The following is a 17,190-nucleotide window of genomic DNA, read 5'->3' as shown; positions in this document are numbered from 1 at the left end:
TTATAATAATACGTCCAAGAGCCGCAGCTACGACATTGTCTGCTCCTCAATTCTTTGTACACGATCCCAGGAAGCAAAATCAGAGGAACATAAACATGCCCTTATTAGGACGCGACTCTTAACCAGAACCACAATTTGCTCTCAAATAAATTAAAAAAACAACAACAACAACAAATACACTTAATAAATAAACAAAGTGTTTCAGACTGCAAATTGATTTAGTCTAATATACTCTTACACAACTATTTTCTCATTTACAACCTTTAGGCAACAAAACCGAGAAACGAGACATTATTTTATCTTTGATAATGAATGACACCCGATTTGCTCAGGTTCAATAAGAAGACATCCTTCAGGGACAAAGATAGTACAATCTGAAATAGCTACACCTCCACGCATGCGCAGTAGCATGAAAAGAAGTGCTTCCTGGAGCGTTCTTGCAGACGCTGAACGGATCCGGTATCTGGGTAAAGTGTGATAACATCGGTCCAAATACGACATAAGTCATTTAAGTCGTTAAAAGAAGATGCAGACAGTTGAAGCTCATGAACTCATGAAGGTTTTCGTGACGAGACGCATCTCGCCAGAGGCAATGAAGATCCTGACAACGGCAGGAGTGTATGAGGTTTTACTAAGAGTCAGCTCTTAAGTAGATACTGTGAAGGCAGAATTTATCAGCAGACTTACATGTGGCTGTGTTTTCCTGTCAGTTTGACTCAACGTTATGTTTAGACAGTCATCAGTGTTTCATGGATTCATGTTACACACTTCCAGCCAACTACATGCAGCGAGATCCAAATATGAAAATGTGGTAAACTGTGGCCTCTCCTGGGATCATACACATGGACGGATTATGAGACAATGGGCCCCTGGGCACAGACATATAAAATGGCCCTATCTCTGCAGGAGTAAGAGTCACACAATGAGAAATCACATGATTTGTGCTGTATTATCCTATATTGGTTTCACATATGTCTCTCAGCCACTTTGCATCTATTTAACATCTATTTTTACCTGTTTTGTCTCTTTTTAGTCACTTTGCATATATTTTGTGTGACATTTAGTAGTTGTTTGGTAGTCATATGATTGACTTCCCAACAAATAGTTAATTCTCTATGTGTTTCTCTAGTCTAGGGGCCACTAGACCCCTTTGGCCCCTTGACCTGTGCCCAATAGGCCCTTTTAGTAAACCGTCCATGATCCTACACACTACACCTTTATTTTCTCATAAGAGTAAAGACCTAAATCAGCCTGCATGTCTGAACGCATGTGGTCTTTCTCTACGCAAACAGGTGTGAGGTGTCTCTGTGGGACTCTGAGGAACCTGCGCCGAGGTCAGAGCTTCTTAAGGGTGTGCAGGGGGCTCATGGTATTCTGTGTATGCTGTCAGACGAGATCGATGCTGAGGTTCTGGATGCTGCAGGTACTTCTCATGGCCTGATGGCAGCAGGACTGATTTTGGATGTAGAAATAGGTCATTGTACTGATCAGTCATTCAGTTTAGTGTATCAGTTGGATAACCAACACCTATAAAAGGGCTTTCATATTATAAAAGAGAAAATGAAATGTAATTAAGTGCATTTTGCTTCTATTCAGTTCTCAGGATGGATGTATCGTACTTTTTGTTCAAGTAGATTTGAAGTTTAAATATTAAACATGTATGTATGTATTTCTGGTAATTTATACATATGTGAAATTAAACTCCCTAACAGTATATAATATAATATAATAAAATTAAAATGAGCTGATTGATAGTTAGAAAACTCATTAATCCACTAATTGCTTCAGCTGTAATCAAATCATATCAAAGAATATTTTTATAGTCATGATCAAATGTTGTAGCATTTAGATTTTTTTCCACTGATCTTTGATTTCAGGGCCAAACCTGAAAGTAATCAGCACCCTGTCTGTGGGATATGACCACTTGGCTCTTGATGAAGTCAAAAAACGGTGAGCTACATAAAAAAAAAAAAGATCTTTCCCTTTTAGGGTGAAATGTCACGTGGCTTCTAAAGTTATGCTGCAGTGTGTTTTTTTTAACAGTGGTATCCGTGTTGGGTACACTCCGGATGTGCTGACCGATGCCACTGCAGAACTGACTGTGGCTCTGCTGCTGGCCACCGCTCGCAGAATACCAGAGGGTCTGGAGGAGGTCAAGAAGTCAGTCTCGCCCCAAATGACACATTCATACTTAACATCTTTCAAGTAATTGCTAAGCCAAGCAATGGTCATAGTCTCTTCTTTCTCCGTCAGTGGGGGCTGGAGCTCATGGAAGCCTTTCTGGCTGTGTGGCAATGGTCTTTCTGGCAGCACAGTAGGAATAATTGGACTTGGGCGCATTGGTAGGGCTTGTTGTTTGTGCTTCATTTACTTTGGCACTGGGACTTCATTATCATGATATAACATCACATGGCTAGAGCCTGTACTAGTTTTAGATCTGCAGGTGAATAATTGATTGTGCTTGTGTTCAGGTATGGCCATTTCGAGGAGGCTGATGCCCTTTGGAGTGAAGAGGCTGCTGTACTCTGGGAGAACAGCCAAGCCCCACGCCACCGAGGTGAATGGAGAGTTTGGTAAGAAAAAGGAGAGGAGCTTACATGAAGGGAAATGATTAAAAAGGCATGATGCGACAGGAAAAATAAAAATCTAATCATATCAAACTAACTAATAAAATTAAGTGGTTTTAGTTAGTGAGCCTGCACATTTGATGATTTATTTCCTTGCTTAAACTGTGTTTTCCTCCTCCTTTCATTCTGTTGAACAGTACCTCTGGACACACTCATTACTGAGAGTGACTTCATCGTGGTTTCCTGCTCACTGACGCCAGAAACCCAGGGGCTGTGTGACAAGGCTTTCTTCAGCAAGATGAAAAACACTGCGGTCTTTGTCAACTCAAGCAGGTAGACATCTGACTTTCTTTTTTTAAGGGGTGTAGACTGTTGTCATTTCCTTTTGACATTCTGTTTGCTACTTATGTCACATTACATGATGGAGGAGACGTGTTGAACTGTTTGTTTTAGGGGCGCTGTGGTGAACCAGGAGGATCTATATGAGGCTTTGAGCAGTGGACAGATAGCTGCAGCTGGACTTGATGTCACAACACCTGAGCCACTCCCAACAAACCACCCCCTTCTCACACTCAAAAACTGTGGTGAGTAAACGGGAATTGCAATATGTAATTATAGGTTTTCATACTTTGCCTCCCGCTATTACAAAAAACTTAACTTTTTCTCCTCTCTTAATGGATCTCATGCAGTGGTGCTGCCACACATCGGCAGCGCCACTTACTCCACGAGACGCACCATGTTGGCGTTGGCTGTTCGAAACCTGCTGGGTGGTGTGCAGGGCACAGAAATGCCCAGTGAACTCGCCCTCTCGAGCCTTAAATCGAGCTGCTGATCCTAGTGCCTCCTGTGGTGACGTTACTGTACTGATCTGAATATTTTCTAAATGTGCCTTTAGATCATGTCAGTGTTAACTTGATCGTTTCATTTAATGCTATCACAGTCGCACAGATTTGCAGTTTTAAAGAAAGAAATACTTGGTACAACGTTGAGTCATTTCAGACATGTATTTTAAGTTCTTGAAAGGAAGATTAATGAATGAGCACTCCTTTAGTCCAAATAAACACATCATACATGCTTAGGGCTGTGTGTCGAACTTGAACACAGCAAAAAATGTTTTCCCATTTGCACTTAAATGGGTTCCTTCAAAACAGAATCAGTATCAATTATCTCATTATGATTATAATAGTAATATTAACACTCCATGTGTAGTATTAGAAATAAAATAAAAAAACTCCGTTTTGTATGCAATGAGATTTTTCTGAAGCACAAAGATCTTGTGGTTTATATAGATAATTTAATATAGAAACATGTTTGAGAATGTCCTCATGCTCAAAATACATTTAATATCAATAAAAAGTAGTGCATCATTTATTGTCACCAGTCAGTCAAAAAACAAGTTTTTGTTTGAGAATATTTTCAGTGCATTCATATGAGGTTTGCTACATGTTATCCATTCCATGGGATCATTTACAAAAAAATATTCAAACATGGTTGAGAAGATAAAAATTTAAATAACTTTAGATATACACGAACAGACAAATAGTACATGTGATTTCATGAAAATAAAACATGGAGATGATAAGTAAGGTTATGAAGTTGTGTATCTAGAAAAAGGGGTTAGAGTAGACTGTCTGGGAATGATTGATCATCTTTCCAGTTCAGACAGGTATTCTTGGAGTGCTTATACAAATGGGAGGACTGGCTGAAGCGTTTTCCACACTTCGGACAGGGATAGGGCTTTTCCCCTGTGTGGACACGAATATGCTTCTTACAGTCAGTCAGGTTCATGAAAGTCTTACAGCAGATTTTGCAGGCGTATTTCTTCTCCCCTTCTACCAATAGCACGTGGTCTTCAGCGGCTGCCTTCTTGCACTTGGACAGAACGTCCTCAGAAGCTCTGGTTAGAGGCGGCCTATCCACTGCAGATCCAGAGGATGAGGACGGATCTGTGCCCGTTTCTGACCCAGGTGGCACTTTGGGGGCGATACGACGGAAAGCTGTTGCTCCTGAGTTTTTCCCAGCCCTGGAGGACTGGATGAGAGGGGTCTCCAGACTGAGACCTGGTCTGATGCCACTGAGGAACCCTGCTAAAGAGTTCTGAGTAGGATGGAGGATGAGTGTGTCACTAAAACCTGGGTTCTGAGTTGGGAGAAGCTGCTGCAACGGGACAGAAGTTACTGGAAAAACGAGAGAGGAGGACGACTCAGAGGGCTGAGCAGAAGAAGTGTTTGCTTCTTCTGAGGTTTGACAAGGATCTCCTGTGTCACTGGCAGCGGCGGCGGCAGCGGCAGCAGCTGTGAGGCTAGCTAGGCTGTCTACTTCCTCCAGAGCTCCCATCACACTTTCACTGCTGGGATTGAGGAAACAGGAAAAGGCCAGCTCTGACAGGCTGTCCAGGCCATCACCATCTACTGACTCCTCACCCAAATCTCCAGCATCCCTCTGTGCATCAGTATGAAGATCTGTGCACAGCTGTGACTGTAAAGAGCTCACGTCCGCCTCTGTTGGACTGGCTGTGGCCATTTTCTCATCATTTACCTGTACATTTAAATTATGTGTGCAGTCTTGGGGTGGAGATCGGGGAGAATTTTTCGGGAGCGTGTCTAAATCTGGGGTGTACGAGCTCAGATTTTCCATTTTCACCTCAATCAGTGGTGTGTTCGGCTCCTCTCCCGCTTCTTCCCCTTCTTCTCCCACCTTTATTTTCACCACAGTGTCTCCGTCTGTATCTCCATCCTTCTCCCACGCAGCTACACCACCTGTGCTGCTATCTGACTGACTCGGTAGCTGGATCTCCTCTGACTCTCCATTCCTTGCTTCGTATTTCTCCTCCACCTCTTCCTCCTCGTTGCCTTGGTTGTCCCAGAGCCCGTCAGTCATCTTGGGGCAGTCTGGGGACAGCAGCTCCTCTCCTCCCTCACCTGTACTGACGATGCTCCTGGTTACAGTAGGTGAACACTCCTTATAGTTTTCCCCAGGCAGCCTGCAGGGCCTCTTCCTGCTGCTGAACCCGTCCTCTTGTGATTTTCTTTTATGTCTCATGGGTGGTGCTGCACTCTGCTCACCGCTGACCCCCTGATCTTCAACCCCGCCCGACTGGCTCACCTCAGCTCCTACCCCCTCATCATCCAAGTCCTCCTCCATAGCAGATGTGACCTGTTGTAGCAAACTTGCTCTCTGTCCCTGCGAAGGAAGACACGGCTGCTGCTGTTGCACAGACCTCCATCCTTTAGGAGGTGATGCCGGGAAGTTTTTCTTCGACAGATGAAGCTTGCACGCCTTCACCACATTGTTAAGGTGCAGGTGTGAGGCAGCCAACAGCACATCCATCACATTGGAAGCACCCAGAGAGAGGGTGGAGGTGTAGATCATGTCTAGCAAGGTGGAGAAGGCCTCAGGCGTCACCACTTCTGGATCTAGCTCCATCACACTGGGGCCTCCGCCTCCAGGTCTGTCGCCTCCAGGTCTGTCACCTCCTGGTCCTCCAACCTCATCGGTGCTGTCATTGGTGCTCAGGAGCGCTCTGAAGTGAGAACTGCATGCTGCCAGGATGGAGCGGTGAGCCTGGAAGCTCTGACCTCCAACCACCACCACACAGTCACACAGATGAGCGTGGAGCCGCTGGTGGTTGAGCTGCTTGAAAATGTGCTGGAAATGACCTGGGAAATCCATATCAGGCGTCTTGGATCTGTTGTTGTTTAGCCGTTGTACTTATCCGAGGTGCTGCTGGCAATTAAACATAATGAAGGTCACTGTCAGGAAAGCGTCGTCAAGCCACGTCTCGGCTGCATCAGACTGAGTGGATGCGGGCAAAGTTTCTCACCAGTCTATCATAGCATGTCATTGTCTGCTGGAGCCGGCTTTCCTAGGGATGCTTCGGAGTATGGGCGGGCCTGATCCAACAACAACCACACGGATAGACTTTGTCTGGAAACACTAACCGCTGTCTAAAGATCTGCCCCTCCCCAGCACCACCACTCAGAGATAACGCCTCTAAATCTGTAGCTTTGCTCACTGCTGTTAATGTGCATGATTCAGGTCCGCCGCTACCGCATCCATTGTCTGCGCTCCCATCACTAACGGGCTCTTTAATCCTCAGGATAAAATAATACTGCCCCCAAGTGGTGATCATGCCTAGGTGCAACTCAGCTTTTCTGTAACTCGGCTGAGTTAAAATTTGTTTTACCACCATTTTGTCTAAAATCACAAGTGTTTTTATTAATAGTCATTTCTGCGATAGCTAATTCACACTGTCAGTGTCTTTATCTGACTATGTAAAAGAAACTTAAGTTTAAATGTCTTAAATGTGTAGTAAACAAATCCCCCCTATTTTTTGGACATTACATGGAGATTTTTTACAGGAATATACCATTATATTTTTATGACATACAATTGATACTATTTAAGAGACTTATTCAGGTCTTGCCAATTAAATGTCTTAAAACTTTGTGTTTCAGGAGACTCAAAGTCCATCCAAACACTCACGGGGATCTGCTGCACATGTATGTCACCAGTCCATCACAGGGCCACATAGAGACACACAAAGACAAACAACCTCACACACTCACACTCACTCCTATGGGCAATTTAGAGTCACCAATCAACCTGACATACATGTTTTTGGACTGTGGGAGGAAACCAGAGTACCTGGAGAAAACCCACACAAGCACAGGGAGAACATGCAAACTCCACACAGAAAGGCCCCTGCTGGGTTTCATCAAAAATGGTAAATAATTCCTGGCAGCCTACATTTTTAAGAGTGGTAAAACTCCCAATGTGCTGTGACTGGTTTCCATTATTTTATGAACAGGACACCGTTTGCTATGTGCCAAATAACAGGTAGACATTGTAACAGATCCAACAATCACTTCCCTTTATTGCATGACACAAGTACGTATGGTCAAAACCCAAAAATTGCTTTTAACAATGAACACAATATTTTTAACAAAAAAAAAAAAATACAGACTATATTTTGCAATGAGAAACAAGTAGAGAAATGAGAATAAGCTGTTGTCTGTGGTGCGGTGACAGACAGACGCTGGTAGACTTCCACAGGATGAGCTGTAATGGGCCCCATCTGTCTGGTCGTGATGGTCTGCACCGTCTCTGATACAATAAACTCTCAGTGGATGGAGGGAAGAAGAGACCAGGTGCGTCGCTCATATGCTGTCCAGCTTCTTTAACACGTATGGAGCTGTGAATACAGAAACATACACACACATGAGGAGAGATTTAGGTACAGTGTCACAATTCTTCCCATTGGGGCTGTGGTTGTGTGAGCACAGTAAATTGTAGGATATTACTAATCTTCTAATGTATCAGTGTTATGGTTGTGGACCAAAACACCCACGTTGGTGTACTCGTGTTTCCTATAGTGCATGGTTATTACATTCAAACAGTGTCCAAGTCACGCACTTTTTTATTTGGTGCTTAGCTAAATGTCAATGTCGTGTGTGTGTACTCACCGGCTCTGAGAAGAGCGACGTAAATAAGAAAGTTTCGTAAAGATGCGATCACATCTTGTCGCATTTTCTTCTTCATCTCCTCTGGGTCTATTTTAGGTGTGAGTCCTTCCAGTTTGAACATGGTCGTGTGGTGTCTTGCTCTTCAATCTGCCTTTGAGTTGGACAATTCACCGTTTCAGGAGCATGGGTTGAAAAAACAAAACAAAACCGGAAATACGTAAAACGGGAAGTTACGTTACACGACGGCGAAAACCGAGGGACAAACCGCACGAAAAACTCGACAGCAAATCCTAAATGTGGCACTTATAGAAAGCAGTAAATAATAGAATTTAATCCCATAATAATCCAATAATACGCTTATGAAATTGTACGTATTGTGTTATTAAATAGTATAGAATCGTATAATAAGGTTATATGCTACAACATAGATCACACTGATCATATGTTTTCTAAAGAAAGGAAAACAGCAGCATATTAAAACAGACCTATATTTTATTCTAACATTTGAATTGGTACGATACTGTTACTGAGGTGTATCTTACTGATTAGTTGAAGTCTGAAGGCTAAAATATTGGTGATGAAGAAACTATTGATTTTTTAATAATATTTAAAAAATACTCTGGTTTTTGTTCATGGCCAAGTGAACCCACCAGGGGGACACTTAGGCAAAATTAGCACTGACCCTCAGTTTCCCAGTAATCTGGTTAAAATCTTACTGATTTACAAGCCATGCAGCAATGCAGGAGTTTGAGACCCCCATTTGATAGGACTTTGTTGTTTAGTGGTGCAGATTGCTTTTGTCTGTGTAAAGTGATCTAAAGTGAGTTGTATTTTATTTCATAACATTATTATTATTATTATTATTATTATTAGTGGTGTTGGTGTAGTAGTCGTAGCCTAGTAGTAGTAGTAAGCTATGAATATTAGTATTAGTAGTTTCTTATATCCATATATGAAACTACTAAATGTAGGCTAATACTAATATTTTATACATTAGGATGTCATGAGAATACTCCATGGACCATATGACATTCTAATATATAAAATGCTAAGATTTGTCACAAAAAGTCCTTATAAAGTAAATGTATTTAAATTTACAGTGCAGCAACCTTTAGGTTATGATTTGTTAAATCACTTCTAATAATACTAGAAATGAATGGGCTAATAAAAAGTGGAAAACTGGATCATCATAGCAAACAATCAGTATATGTTTTTACAGATGTTCCACCATCAGTTGTTTTTACCATTTTCATTGTCCTTATTGTTGTTTGGTGTCGCTAACTGACCTTGCGGAGGAGTGGTAGGGGTCCACTGGGGTCTCAGCCGAGGAGGCAGGGAGGAGAGTGAGATGAATAGAGGGAGGGGTTGGTTATTTCTGAGCTCAGGGCCGGGGATTAAGCAGAGAGCAGCCCCAGCATGATGACAGCATCCAGTTTATAGCCAAACCCCCATCCACCACATCACCACCGTCACCCGGCCAGGGAGGACACCGCGGATATTTTTGAGAAACATATATCATTTCCTCTCTACATTCTCAGCATCAGAGATCTTTTAGGGGGACAGCCCTCCCAGACTCCCGGTCCGCCTGTCTCCTCCTCATACCACGAGGTGAGTCTTTTCGGTATTTCCCGGTGTTATTGTCTGATGAAGGAGCGCCTGGCTGTGTACCGAAGCGCCTGCACCTTCCATCCATTTCTGCCATTTGGGCTGAAATGTATCACATCGAAGTGAATGATTTAACTCGTGGTGGTTTTCATGACGCCTGCAGGCTACACCCATGCCCCCGTTTGAGGGAGGCGATGGAGAGATTTAAATCCGATTAAGATGTGAAAGGAAGCAACAAAACACTGACCCTTTTTTTCTTCTTCTTTGTTTCGTCCCGTGGTTTGCCTGGCGCGGCTGCGGCCACTGATCAAAGTTAAATATTGAATCATTTACATCTACAGGACATTTACAACGCTTTTATAAGCGACAGATCGATCTGTGCTTAGTTACTTATTCAGCCTAAATTCAGGCTGGACTATTAGGAAACAGAAATCTGTATGGTACAGATTACAGCAGTAGGATTTTTTTCACCGGGCACCGTTTATTCTTGTGCCATATTCATTCACCATATTCGTAAACACATGTCGGATGCAGCGATAGTGGACATCCATATGCTGTGGTGTGCGCAGTGAAATCACTGTCACTGGCTGCAGATCGGACTCAATCCTGAAGGATTTCGGGGCATGGCAGGAGTCTGGGTAGTAAAACACGCACATTATGAATGGGCGTAGGCGACAGTCATCTCGCCTTTTTTTTTTCCTTGCTCGTATCTTTAGTCCGCAGCAGCCTCTTACTTGCACTTGCCGTGCCAGGCATGCCAAGCGCAACATAACTAGACCGGAACAATGCGTCTTGCTGTGCATGGGGCCTGTGTTAAATGCATGACATGATTTAACATGAGAGCTGAGTGCGTTTCCTTTTCAACTCAACACGTGTGATAGCGCAGCCTTCACTGTTCATTGAGAAATTACTTAGGTTAATCAGCTCGTTTTTTAAAAAAACATCATATGCTGCGGTGCACACAGACACATCAGAAGCAGATCGAATAAATTAATGAATGAATGATTGAATGACTGAAAGGCATTTTTTGATTAGTGTAGCCTATGTGAAATAATGGATCCTTAGTATTTCGTTTTGACTCCTGTGTGTGTTTGTGTGCGCGCGCTCGGCCTGATCCCAGCCACAGGCTCTGAGCTATGACTCAGGGATGTAAGCCTATGCTATAACATGTGATGGGGAGTTGCTGCTCCGAGGTCACGCTGCCAGAGGAGAAACACGAGGGGCAGAACTTGCACATCAGGAAAGACTGGATGACTGGCTGTGTTAGCCTTGATCTGCCCTGCTGACTGCTCCTCTGGCCCACTTACTGCAGCCAGCCAGCCAGCCAGCCAGCCAGCCAGCCAGCCATCTTCTCCCTCTCTCTTCTTTAATCTTAATTCTCTTCACACTGGGCACATTGGGCTGGTGTTTGCTGCTCCAGCTCAACGCCCAGACCAACAGTGAAGTCGATAATTGGACCTGTTCAAGTTCCAAAGTTCATGCTATTGCAGCCACTGGCTGCTGGAAGAACATTTTGCTGGATCAATATTGTTCTTTCTTGCTAAAGGAGTTCAATAAATGAATCTTTTAGTGATGAATGTATGATAAAGCTAATGAAGCGACTGGTGAATTGATAGGTGGTGTATTAATTTTTGGATATTGGGGGATATAATGGATATGCTGCACACCTGTTCTCCCCCAAACTCTACCAGCATCACTCTTCTGCCAAGGACAAAGGAGACATGACCTCCTTGATGTGACATCTCCATGGTGATGGCACAGCTGCCTGACAGTGGCACTGTAATGTAGGCCAACTCTATTTATGAAGGTATATAGTAGTATGAAAAGCATTAGCCTGAAAATCATAAGGTCTGGAGTAAATCGACAGCTCCCTGAAACCAAGGTTTTATTCTCTTCTATTCTTTGCTATGATATTAAGAAATAATAAAGTCAGCTGTATGTAAGTATTATTCCAGATCCCAGAGGCCTACTGTAGCTGCTGGCTTACTGGCTGCATTCACATTTCTTTTGTGTAAAGATAAGACCTGTACTGTGCAGTTTTTGAAGGATCACTGAGTTGATTGAAATTGGCTGAGACACCAGCAGAAGTAAAGCAGAGAGTTTTCCAAACTTGTAACATCTACCCTCCGCGAACATCCAAAAGGCCTTCCTCTCTCATCTTCTTCTCTCTTTCTATTTTACTGTCTGTCTTTCTCAGGAATGATGAGAACCATTGATAGAGATCTGTAACACAATGCAGCACACTTTTAATCTTCAAAAGAGCCATTATTTAATAGTGCGCTGGGGAACTCAAGCCCCGCCAGGTCGTTGATGAAAGGGGAAATAAAATGAGCAGCGTGCTGAGAGCCTTGTCTTCATAATGCTAATGGAATGAGCTGACAGGCTGAATGAAGGAACAGTTGTGACGGTGAATAGAAGACAGGTAACAGCATAACATAACAACTAGACCTAACAAGCAACGGGGGAAGTCGTCATACAAACAAGCCGACAAGCTGTTGGTGTATGAGTCATCTAGTATTTTTTCTTTTTCTCTTTTTTTTCAGAAAAATAATAGTTAGTCTTTGGAACTGAAATTCAAAAGATTTTACTCATGACCTATGAAATGTACAGAAACATCTGCTGCATAGAAAAGTATATGTATTTGATCATGTGTACGTTTACACTTACCAGATATTTTAAGTTTTGTCATTTTTCTTTCTCACTTTTTAGATGGGAATCAGATTTTTTTCTGAAACCTGTTCAATACATGATCTATTAACCTTGACATAAATCGTACTTATGACAAACCTTGAAAAAGAGCAGCATATCGTCCGTACTTGTCTTTCTTCTTTTCCTTTCGTCTGCTCCCTTGTCCACACAATGAAAATACTTTTTTGCGGATTTAACGTCTGCTCTACCTGTTGTTCCTTGTTTACAACTTTGCATTTATGAAATCTGAAGCAATCCAGCTGCTTCTAAATTACTCTAACCTAATGTCATCCAGATATTCAAACACATGACAGGCTGCCAAGTGTGCTGCTCTTGGACTGAATGTTCAATGAGGTCTGTGCCCAACTTTCCTGGCAGTGAATATGAGCCAAAATGAAGTGTTGAGTTTCTCAACCAACCCCTGTTGCTTCTACCTTGCCTCTCATGTGGTGCAGCTGTGTCCGGTGTGTTGTATTTGGCCTACAGTCGAGTGTGTGTGTGTTTCTTTGGGTGTGGGGTACATTGGCAACTGGATGTCAATAGCAGGCAACTGTCCTTTTTGAATAAAAGCTGTTGTTCAGCAACTTTAACAGGGCTTCTGCCGGATTCTGGTTACTGTTTGTGTATTGCTTCACTTGTTTATCATATTAAAGCCCGTGTATGATGTGTGTGTGTGTGTGCTGTGTATGCATGTGGTGTGTGCTTGAGTGCTTGTAACTGTAACAGAGCTCCCCAGGGCTGAGTCCAGGCTTCTTTTAGCAGTGCACAAAGCAAAGTGACAACAATTTAAGTTTACTCCTGTAGAAGTCATCCCATCAGTCAGGTTGTCATGCCCATTTGTCCTGACTGTGTTATTTAATGGTACACCAGCTGTTCCTGCATTTTATCTCCCACTTTCAGTTCTTGTGCAATTTTTTGTAAGTTCTATCCAGGTTGTTCTGACCTGCAATGGCCCAGTCTGGCCCAGCAGTGCTAATTAGGCTGTTTTCTGTCCAGCTGGCTGTGTAGAAACTGTCAGCTCAGTACTGCATCCCAGCCCCCGAGGAGAGAGTGGATTACCTCTATGAACTGCATGTGTGCTCATACCAGGCAACAGGGTTAAATAACAGACTGTTTTGTCCAAGACAGAGAGGCATTGTGTGGGAAAATGAGCAAAAGTGGGGGAGGGATTGTCTCAGAGACAGTGAAACAGAGGGATTGAGACAGCATTTATTACCTAACACCGCGTCATACAAATATTTCCATGTATGCTGAAGATTGGAGGAGGTTTGAGAAGTTGAAGGGAGGAAACGAGGGAGAATGAATGAAAGGCCAGATGGGCTGCAAGGCTGATGAGCTGTGCTTGCGGGCAGCTCGGAGTCTTAAGGCCACGACAGTGGAGGACAGGATTCACAATTACTATTGATTCAGAACCAGATTAGGGAGTGGGCTCATCACCAGCTTGCAGACAAGCAGGCTTTACTGTCTTGGATTTGAAACTTGGATCCAGTCACATCATTAGAACCAGAGAACAATCTCTTCATTTAAAGCAAAGAAAGAGGAGGAAAAATAAAACTGCATAATAAATAACAGTACAGGTCTGCTTGTTTATTCATTTATTTATTTACTTGACCACTAACCATACATCAGTGTCTGCTGTCTGGCTTTGTCTGAACACAGTCACAGGAGAAAGGCTGCATTGATCAGCTTTTCTTTCTCCACTTCTGGTGAATGCACCACTTTACATCTCACTGTAGATACTTTTGTTCTTTCTTTTCACCTCCTGCAGTTTTACTCCCTCGTTTCTCTGCCGCTGCCCTCTTCACCCTCTTTACAATTTCTGCCCCCTTTCCTCACCCCTTCCAATATCCTGTCCTTTCTGTCTTTTCTTTGCCTTGACCAATTTTTTTTTTCTTGATGGCTTCCCCTTTTCTCAGCCCCTCAGAACCTCCATCCTCCTCCTCCTCCTCCTCCTCCTCCTCCACCCCCATATGTCTTTCCTGTGTCTCTCTTTCTTTTTCTGCTCTCCGCTCTTCTTGTTGCCTGTGTTGGCAAAGTGGCAGAAGGAGGCGGTCGGAGGCAGAGCTAGCTGCATTAGCCCCATGCATTATTCATGTGGCCTGCAGTCTGTGTGGGTCTAGGTCTGCTGCTGGCTTTTCAGTGGGACATATGAAGCAGCTCTGTGTGGGGGACACAGGGTCTGATGGAAGAGCTGCACAGATGGTGCTATCAATTCCTTGATTTCTGCTCCCTCTTTCAGATGAAAGCCTCTGGGAGTGAGCGTGTACTTCACAGATCGACATTCAAGTGCAAAATGAGTTGGTTTCCATAGACAAGACCAACAATGTTTATATATTGTCTGTCTTAATTCAGCCAGCTGAACAACAAAATGTTCTCCAAGTGTGTTTTTCTCTCCCAAACAACAGGCCGTCTATGGCTTCAGTCATATCTGTCCTGATGTTCATATGAAAGATTTCTCTTCTTTCATTATCAGCCAAGATCTCTGTCTGCCTGGCAGCATTTCTCTCTCCACCACATCAAGATTCACTGGCTGTCCTCCTTGCTTTTAGTGCAAGGCCCAGTAAGAACTGTTAACTGAACTGGGAGGTATGAAATTTTAATTCAAAAAACTAGATGGAGATGGAGTGCCCCGTCTCCACACCGCCATGTGCTTTTGAGGCTGTGGAGGAGTAGAGAGAGATCAAGAGAAAGAGAGTGTGAGAGAGAGAGCCTTGGGGATCAGAGGAGGGGCCTCTTGGAAAACCACAACCACATAGCTGGTTTGGACTCACATCTGTTTTGCTTGACACACTTGCATGTTCACTCACAAAGTACCAACAACTGGAATATTGTTCTGTTACTCAAAAATAGGTTAAAAATTCAAGGCAGATAAAGCTAATACACATGATAACTGGTTGGGTTTTTTTACACGTCATACTATTGCATATACATCTTCTTTATAGGTTTTGACGGGTCTCTCTGATGGTGTTATTCTGCTCTGCGCAGGTGGCTGCACCAGATTGGGATTGGCCCTAATGATCACAAGGACCCCCCTCCACCTCTTTTCAGCCAATCCTGGAGGGGCTCCAGAGCTGATGTCTCAGAGGGCGAGAGGGTATTTGTGTTCTGGAGTCCTGAAGAGACAAGCCACATCACGGTGAGTCATGCTCTCACAGTCTTTAACTCAAATGGGGAACTGCTGTCTTAAAATATGCAAACAAAAATTTGAGCCTGTGATAGTGTTGGTTTAATTAGAGGTTCCAGTGAACATATCAAATACCTCATACTGAATATATAATTTTTTAAAAAAGACATAAGCCTTTCAAGGGCTGTACACTAACGCCCATCCACTTACTTAACTATCCACTTTAGTAAAGTTATAAAGAATGAGGACAGTAAATCCCTTGACTGTGTATTTAAAATGTGTATGTATATAAAAACTGGCTGCTGCTGCAACTGCCCAGAGATACTGTCACTGGAGACGAGTACCTGACTCGGCAAGGACAGTGAGGGTGAGCGAGAGAGGCAAAAGTGAAAGACAAAGAAAGTGAGAGAATGACAGTAAAAAAAAAAACTAAAAAAAACGTCACCTGACTCAGCACTGATTGCAGCACTACAGCACATGCAATACTCACATGCACACTGATAACCCTGCAAGCGTAATGCTCAGTGAATGCAACCACGCAATGCAAAGTCAAATAAATGGAACACACACCAAGGAAATCTCTGTCAGCAGTCCAAACATGTTTTATAATGTATATGTCTAGATTAATGTTCAAACAGGGCAGGTGTGTAAATAATCACACTTGGTTTCTCCTGTGCAGCTGGCAGCCACATAGCTTCACTCATCCTTCATCATCCACATCAATCTGTCTCAATCCGGATCAGCGGGAGGTGCTAAAGTGACACCCTGACTGGTGCGGGCCCGTGCAGAATGAGGGCCTCTAATCCTCTTAAAAGACAGACCTGCACTGCATGTTTTGCTATTACTGAGGGAGGCTAGTCAACTCGCCTTCAATCACATCGACAGAGATGAGCTGAAATAAAGCTCGAATAAGTAAAGGATAAATTAATTTAATTGTTTTTTTAATCTCATAAATATAACTTAACTTACAGCAGTGCTGTTTTACATCCTCTATTGATCACAATGCAGTGTGTTCTCATAGCACTGAACCTAAAGCACAGTAAAGTAATTGCACTGTAATGACTCAACCTACCTCGTTTATTGGACAAAGGAGTGTTAAAAAGCCCCTGACAGGCGTGGCGGATGGCCAGAAAACTGTTGTGTTTCTTTTTTAGGGCAGAAGTTTCCTTCATATTTTAGAGCACTGATCAAACTAAGCTCTGTGCAACGCTGAGCGCCAAGGCCAGCGTATGGATCATTAGGTTTCAGGAACACATTTATCATTGTTAGGCATATTGATCAGGTCTGGATCACTACTCTTCCCATCCCTGCCAAAGTTTCTCTCACTTTTCACTGCCTAATGGGTCAAACGGGTCAATATAGCAGTGAACAGCACATGGAATGTATTATAATACAATATCTGCTGAAAACAAAAACACATTACAACTTTCCCCAAAATATTGCTAAAGGACTCATGCAACTCCAGATCTTGTTTCTGCAGCACTGCCTTCTGAAGTATTTGTTATGTCTAAAACAAAAGAAACAAGGACATGTGTTAATAGAGCAGAAGATATATGTAACAAGATAATAAAACCTGTCAAAGGATTATCAGAGCCTCTCTGAGTTCAATGCCAGTGTATTGATTGACTGAGAAAAAGTTGAAGGGAGTCATAGGTCTGAGATTTGGTCGGGATTCAATGCTGACCAGCTTGGCCTCCCTGGGTTTCGACTGAGCCCTCATCTTTTTTTTTAAATGCAGGAT

At 43.1% G+C, this 17,190-nt stretch overlaps 4 protein-coding genes across 8 annotated transcripts in view; 2 read left to right on the top strand and 2 right to left on the bottom strand.

Moving 5' to 3' along the window:
* The first annotated feature begins 417 nt into the window (after positions 1-417).
* grhpra (glyoxylate reductase/hydroxypyruvate reductase a) lies at positions 418-3,801 on the top strand. Of its 3 annotated transcripts, none has more exons than XM_026331213.1 (9): positions 418-618; positions 1,293-1,423; positions 1,878-1,950; positions 2,044-2,160; positions 2,254-2,342; positions 2,472-2,573; positions 2,765-2,900; positions 3,021-3,151; positions 3,257-3,801. In XM_026331213.1, the coding sequence occupies exons 1-9, from the start codon at positions 527-529 to the stop codon at positions 3,397-3,399; spliced, it is 1,014 nt and encodes a 337-aa protein (XP_026186998.1). In that variant the 5' UTR covers positions 418-526; the 3' UTR covers positions 3,400-3,801. The 3 variants fall into 3 exon arrangements, with proteins under 3 accessions (XP_026186998.1, XP_026187001.1, XP_026186999.1); XM_026331216.1 differs by having other exon boundaries at positions 504-625; XM_026331214.1 differs by lacking the exon at positions 418-618 and adding an exon at positions 635-811.
* Positions 3,802-4,184: 383 nt separating this feature from the next.
* Positions 4,185-6,328, bottom strand: LOC113144909 (zinc finger and BTB domain-containing protein 5-like). The gene has a single exon (XM_026331212.2). It carries the CDS (start codon positions 6,237-6,239, stop codon positions 4,185-4,187), a length of 2,055 nt encoding a protein of 684 aa, XP_026186997.1. The 5' UTR covers positions 6,240-6,328.
* A 1,088-nt stretch (positions 6,329-7,416) lies between these two features.
* On the bottom strand, positions 7,417-8,238 carry tomm5 (translocase of outer mitochondrial membrane 5 homolog (yeast)). Its single transcript, XM_026330602.1, has 2 exons — positions 8,033-8,238; positions 7,417-7,761 (listed from the first exon to the last, which is right to left on the bottom strand). Exons 1-2 carry the CDS (start codon positions 8,151-8,153, stop codon positions 7,727-7,729), a joined length of 156 nt encoding a protein of 51 aa, XP_026186387.1. The 5' UTR covers positions 8,154-8,238; the 3' UTR covers positions 7,417-7,726.
* A 1,100-nt stretch (positions 8,239-9,338) lies between these two features.
* Positions 9,339-17,190, top strand: part of frmpd1b (FERM and PDZ domain containing 1b) — a 22,558-nt gene continuing 14,706 nt past the window's right edge. For 2 of the 3 annotated variants that reach the window (XM_026331067.2, XM_026331065.2), the window contains exons 1-2: positions 9,339-9,640; positions 15,311-15,461. The gene's annotated coding sequence lies outside the window, so the exon portion shown is untranslated. The remainder of the gene's footprint in view (positions 9,641-15,310; positions 15,462-17,190) is intronic. The other variant, XM_026331066.2, reaches the window with a different exon arrangement.

This window comes from Mastacembelus armatus, chromosome 10 (assembly GCF_900324485.2).
Source record: "Mastacembelus armatus chromosome 10, fMasArm1.2, whole genome shotgun sequence".
Taxonomy (NCBI): Eukaryota; Metazoa; Chordata; class Actinopteri; order Synbranchiformes; family Mastacembelidae; genus Mastacembelus; species Mastacembelus armatus.
Note: the sequence above shows the minus strand (reverse complement) of the source record. Positions and strands in the feature narration are given on the sequence as shown.

What these genes read in the sequence shown, in the direction of transcription:
- grhpra (XM_026331213.1), top strand. Translation starts at nt 527, where the DNA reads ATGCAGACAGTTGAAGCTCATGAACTCATGAAGGTTTTCGTGACGAGA. An exon ending in CGAGGTGAATGGAGAGTTTG is followed by an intron (nt 2,574 to 2,764) that starts GTAAGAAAAAGG and finishes TCTGTTGAACAG; the next exon opens with TACCTCTGGACACACTCATT. An exon ending in TCTCACACTCAAAAACTGTG is followed by an intron (nt 3,152 to 3,256) that starts GTGAGTAAACGG and finishes GATCTCATGCAG; the next exon opens with TGGTGCTGCCACACATCGGC.
- LOC113144909 (XM_026331212.2), bottom strand. Translation starts at nt 6,239, where the DNA reads ATGGATTTCCCAGGTCATTTCCAGCACATTTTCAAGCAGCTCAACCAC.
- tomm5 (XM_026330602.1), bottom strand. Translation starts at nt 8,153, where the DNA reads ATGTTCAAACTGGAAGGACTCACACCTAAAATAGACCCAGAGGAGATG. An exon ending in CGTCGCTCTTCTCAGAGCCG is followed by an intron (nt 7,762 to 8,032) that starts GTGAGTACACAC and finishes CTGTATTCACAG; the next exon opens with CTCCATACGTGTTAAAGAAG.